This window comes from Myotis brandtii, unplaced genomic scaffold (genome assembly GCF_000412655.1).
Source record: "Myotis brandtii unplaced genomic scaffold, ASM41265v1 scaffold187, whole genome shotgun sequence".
Taxonomy (NCBI): domain Eukaryota; kingdom Metazoa; phylum Chordata; class Mammalia; order Chiroptera; family Vespertilionidae; genus Myotis; species Myotis brandtii.
The window spans coordinates 6,236,811-6,237,217 of record NW_005356944.1 but is presented as its reverse complement, the minus strand read 5'-3'; the positions used below and the strand labels follow the sequence as shown (position 1 = coordinate 6,237,217).

The following is a 407-nucleotide window of genomic DNA, read 5'->3' as shown; positions in this document are numbered from 1 at the left end:
CGCCCGCCCGCCGCCGCTGGATTGTGCCGAAGAGGAGGGGGCGTTCCCCACACCATGGCATCCACCGAAGGGTGAGGGGGCTTCTCTTTGTATCCTCGGAGAAAGCGGGGCCCCGCGCGGGGTGGCGGCCCCCTGTCCCGGATGGGGACGGAGAGGCGTCGGCACCGGGTTTCGGGGACGGCGTCGGATTGATGGCTGGGGGTGAGCTGGTGGCGAAGGGATGGGTGTTCTCTCGCCAAGCCCACTGCTTAACCCTCGGAGGATGCGCGAGATGGAAGGTTTTATTTATTTAAAGGGTGCATTGGGGTGTGAAAAGTGTGAGGGGAAAATTCTCTTGAGGTTACTTTTGAGATTTAAAAGCAAGAAGGGATTAGGCGCGGCGTGAGCGGCTGACCTCACAGGGGGAG

General features: G+C 61.4%; 1 protein-coding gene across 2 annotated transcripts in view; it reads left to right on the top strand.

Moving 5' to 3' along the window:
* SLC1A2 (solute carrier family 1 (glial high affinity glutamate transporter), member 2) overlaps positions 1-407 on the top strand; it is a 125,103-nt gene continuing 124,696 nt past the window's right edge. The window contains exon 1 of one of the 2 annotated variants that reach the window (XM_005864425.2): positions 1-71. Coding sequence is in view for 1 of the 2 variants with exons in the window: in XM_005864423.2 (XP_005864485.1) it covers positions 55-71 (17 nt within the window). In the remaining variant the exon portion in view is untranslated. The remainder of the gene's footprint in view (positions 72-407) is intronic. The other variant, XM_005864423.2, reaches the window with a different exon arrangement.